General features: G+C 40.5%; 1 protein-coding gene across 1 annotated transcript in view; it reads left to right on the forward strand.

Moving 5' to 3' along the window:
• The window catches only part of ZYG11A (zyg-11 family member A, cell cycle regulator), a gene marked incomplete at its 5' end in the record, with an annotated part of 45,381 nt that overhangs the window by 26,673 nt on the left and 14,607 nt on the right, over positions 1-4,101 (forward strand). Inside the window, 3 exon segments of the mRNA XM_017504363.2 lie at positions 2,229-2,390; positions 2,493-2,537; positions 2,970-3,164. Coding sequence (XP_017359852.2) covers positions 2,229-2,390; positions 2,493-2,537; positions 2,970-3,164 — 402 coding nt within the window.

The raw sequence follows: 4,101 nt of genomic DNA on the forward strand, positions 1-4,101 counted from the left end.
GGGTTTCACCATGTTGACCAGGATGGTCTCGATCTCTTGACCTCGTGATCCACCCGCCTCGGCCTCCCAAAGTGCTGGGATTACAGGCTTGAGCCACCGCGCCCCGCGAGAATAGTTCTAAAGAGGGAGAAGTGGATGCCACAAGCAAAATACAGGGAAATAATTTTGGTGCTGAATCTCTGTATGTGGGGAAATTGGATTTAGAGTGGAAGTAAAGATGTTGGCTTCAGATTGGAGCAGAGGGGAAGGCAGAGTATGCTGATGCAAGTGCAAGTAGGTTTGTAGATATTGTTAGCAAGAGTGGGCGCATTTCTCAATGAAAAAATAGAATGAAAAAATCAAATGAGGGGAATCAGAAGATGGTGGTTAAAATTTGAGGAGAGAGAATTAGGAAATAGTCTTTGGAGCAAATTGATTTGGAAATAAAGTAGTATTGACAAATACAGTTAAGTGCCCTTTTGAAATTCATGAGCACATAATTAAATTGAAATCAGATGAGCCCAGTCTTATTTCAACATTAATATGTTGACTGTTGGCAGGTATGAATGAAGTAGACCAACAGTTACATTTAACTGAGGTAAGAGTTTTGCCAAATAATGTAAAGGAGGAACATATCCCATGAATGTAAAGTTGCTGGGAGGGCTAACAGGACTAGATAAGATACAAATAAAGAGCAGGCCAGCGACTCTTCACATGACTAGGGGTAAGTCTCCTCTGTATCTTGGATTTTTATCGAAAAATGGGCCTCAGTTGAAAAAAATGGTATCTGTCGTAGTAGTAACAGTGCATAGTAATTTAGGGTATCATTAAGCCAAATCATGACTAAGGGCCTGGCCACTGTGATATGCTCAGGGGCAGGCTCACTTCCCTTGCTCTCATTCATCTAACTAGCTGCGCAGGTGAGTGCGCCTGTCTCATCTGTCACTCTTTTCTTTGTCTCTTGACTCTCGCACATTTTTGTCATGAAGTCTCTTGACGCATTCTCTCCTAATTGGGCAAAATAGTTTAGGTGGTCTCATTCTTCTTGAAAATATACATTCTGATTTGTTTGGTGCTGTGTTTCTATTTTATGTATCTTTTCATCAGCTGGTTGAAGTGAAAATGGTTTGTCTTTTTTCTCTCACATGACAGTCTGCTTTGAAAGAGACTAAACAAGGCCGGGCGCGGTGGCTCAAGCCTGTAATCCCAGCACTTTGGGAGGCCGAGGAGGGTGGATCACTAGGTCAAGAGATCGAGACCATCCTGGTCAACATGGTAAAACCCCGTCTCTACTAAAAAAATACAAAACACTAGCTGGGCATGGTGGCGCGCACCTGTAATCCCAGCTACTCAGGAAGCTGAGACAGGAGAATTGCCTGAACCCAGGAGGCGGAGGTTGCGGTGAGCCGAGATCGCACCATTGCACTCCAGCCTGGGTAACGAGCGAAACTCCGACCCAAAAAAAAAAAGAAAGAGACTAAACAGTAGCTTGACTTCTTTCTAGAAATGTTGTTCTCAAGTGGTACTTTGCAGTCTGTTAAAGTGAACCAGTGGCTTCTTCAAGATGTGAGGTCATGCGTTGGGATGCTGGCCTGGGGTTCTAGCCCCATTGACCTGCTCAATGGTGTAGAGCAGCAGAATTTTTCTTGCCCCAGACTTTGCCTGGCATGTGCCTCCTGCCCCTAACCCCCCAGCCCCACTCCTGCACATCCTCACTTCTCAGTGGGCTGGCTTATCATAACTCTTTTTCTTCTGGTCTCAGTTTACATATTACCTTTGTATGGAGGCTTCCTTCTCCCACCCTTCCTAAAGCCTAAATTTTAGGCTTTTATGTGTTTCCATCAAAGAATTAATCGGAATTTAATATTATTTTATTTAATTGAGAAAAGCCAACTTTTTTTTTGATCTGCCTTCTACCCTTTTTTTGTACTTGGCTTAAAGAAGTTGTTGACTAAGTGTTCTAAATAAAAATAATGGAATAGCTAATAATGTACCCGATTATGAACTTGATGACTGTGTACCAAGAACTGGTCTAAGTGCTCACTAAAATGTAAAATTTTTTTCATTTAATCCTCACAAAAATTGTAAGAAGTAGTTGTAATTTATTTTATAGGAAAATAGATCACAAAGCTACTAAGTGGCAGAACTTGGGTTTAGAATCAAGATTTAATGTGTCCTAACATTGCTTTCCTTATACTGCAATTGATTAGTCATTAGACCATCTAACTCCCTGTCGCTTTGGTTTTTAGGAACTTCTAGCAATAGTAAAACAAAAGACTACCGAGAATTTAGATGATGTCACCCTCTTGTTTACTTTGAAAGCACTTTGGAATCTTACAGATGAGTCTCCAGCTGCCTGCAAGCACTTTATTGAAAATCAAGGATTGGAAATCTTCATCCAAGTCTTGGAGGTGGGAAGACAAGATTGAGTTTATATGTAAAGTTTTTTTCTTCATGATAAAGTAATCTATCTATCTATATATGTGTGTGTGTGTATCTTTTTTTTTTGACAGACCTTTTCAGAGTCAGCAATACAAAGCAAAGTACTTGGTCTTTTGGTAAGGTGAATTGCTTTGATTTAATTTTAATTGCCTAAAAACAAAACCTAACACTCATAGTACCTACTATGATTTGTATTCTAGTTCATCCAGTTATTAGCAGTGTGAACCTGACAAGTTTGTTTTGCTTAGTGTCACATTTCTTTGTAGTAGTATTTTAAAGATTAAATGAGATAAGGTAGCTAAAAAGACAATTTTATTTATTTAGTACTGTGCCTGGTACTTAGTAAGTGCTTCTTCAGTGATTGTTAAAAATCATCCTCATCAAGGGAGTTGGATTGTGGGTATTAGGCTAGCTTGAGCTGGAAGCAGGCATAGGAGTAAGTGTTCTGAATTTATCTGACCTGAGAAATAGGAAAGTGAAAAAAAGCCATTTCCTGATTCTCTCCCACCTTCTTGTCTCTGGTGTTCTCTGTTCCATCTGACCTACAGAACAACATAGCAGAAGTCAGAGAGCTTTCTTCCAAGCTGGTGACCGAAGATGTGCTGAAGCATGTCATCAGTTTACTCGGTAGCAGGGAAATGGAAGTCAGCTATTTTGCTGCAGGTATCATAGCCCACCTGACATCTGACAGACGGCTTTGGATAGCCCATGACTTCCAGAGGCGTATTCTTCTGCAAGATCTGGTATAGGAAACACTCTTCTTTGCAAAATCCAGAGTAATCTCTAATTACAAAAAATGTAGCTTTCTAAGTTATAATATGATAGTTATAGAAAATTAGAAAAATTTATTACTAACCCATATCTTTCCACCCAAAACTATCTCTGTTAACATTTTGTTGCATATGACTTATTCCAGTCCTCTTTTCCATTAGCTCTTTTTAAAACTATTTACTTTCTTCTTTCTTTTTTTTTTTCTTTGAGACAGGGTCTGTCTCCCAGGGTAGAGCGCAGTGGCATGATTCATAGCTCATTGCAGCCTCAACCTCTGAGGCTTAGGGGGTCCTCCCACTTCAGCCTCCCAAGTAGCTGGGCCTATAGGTGTGTGCCACCATGCCCAGCTAATTTTTGTATTTTTTGTTGTTGGGGTTTCACCATGTTGCTCTCCAACTCCTGAGCTTAAGCAGTCTGCCTGCCTTGGCTTCCCAAAGTGCTGGGATTACAGGTTTGAGCCATTGTGCCTGGCCAACTTCCTTATTTCTAAATAACATATTATGCTGCTGTTCTTGACTTTGTAGCTTTAGGAATCTATCAATTCATTTTCCCACTTTGGGAAACTAAGATTCTTTTTCTCACTGTTTCTGTGCACAGCCTTTCCAAGTGTATACTCAAGGTATAAATCTTCATACATATTCTGTACACTTCACCTCAGGATTTTCTTTCCCAGAGCCTTCTCGTTCCTTCCATGTGGTCTGATTGTTTTGTATACAGTTCATGCTGTATTGCTGTCATCCTTGGATATTCTTTTACTATCATCCTGGGGGATTCCCGTTGTCTCTTGTGTGTTGGATTCCACGTTCCCTGGCTTATGTGCCTTCCTGTTTCTTGGTTTACTCCTACTTTTTGTTGGGCATAATCTCAGTAGCTTTCTAAGGAGAGTGGCATGAAAATGAGACCATACCA

This window comes from Cebus imitator, unplaced genomic scaffold, assembly GCF_001604975.1.
Source record: "Cebus imitator isolate Cc_AM_T3 unplaced genomic scaffold, Cebus_imitator-1.0 Scaffold322, whole genome shotgun sequence".
In the NCBI taxonomy this organism is placed as follows: Eukaryota; Metazoa; Chordata; class Mammalia; order Primates; family Cebidae; genus Cebus; species Cebus imitator.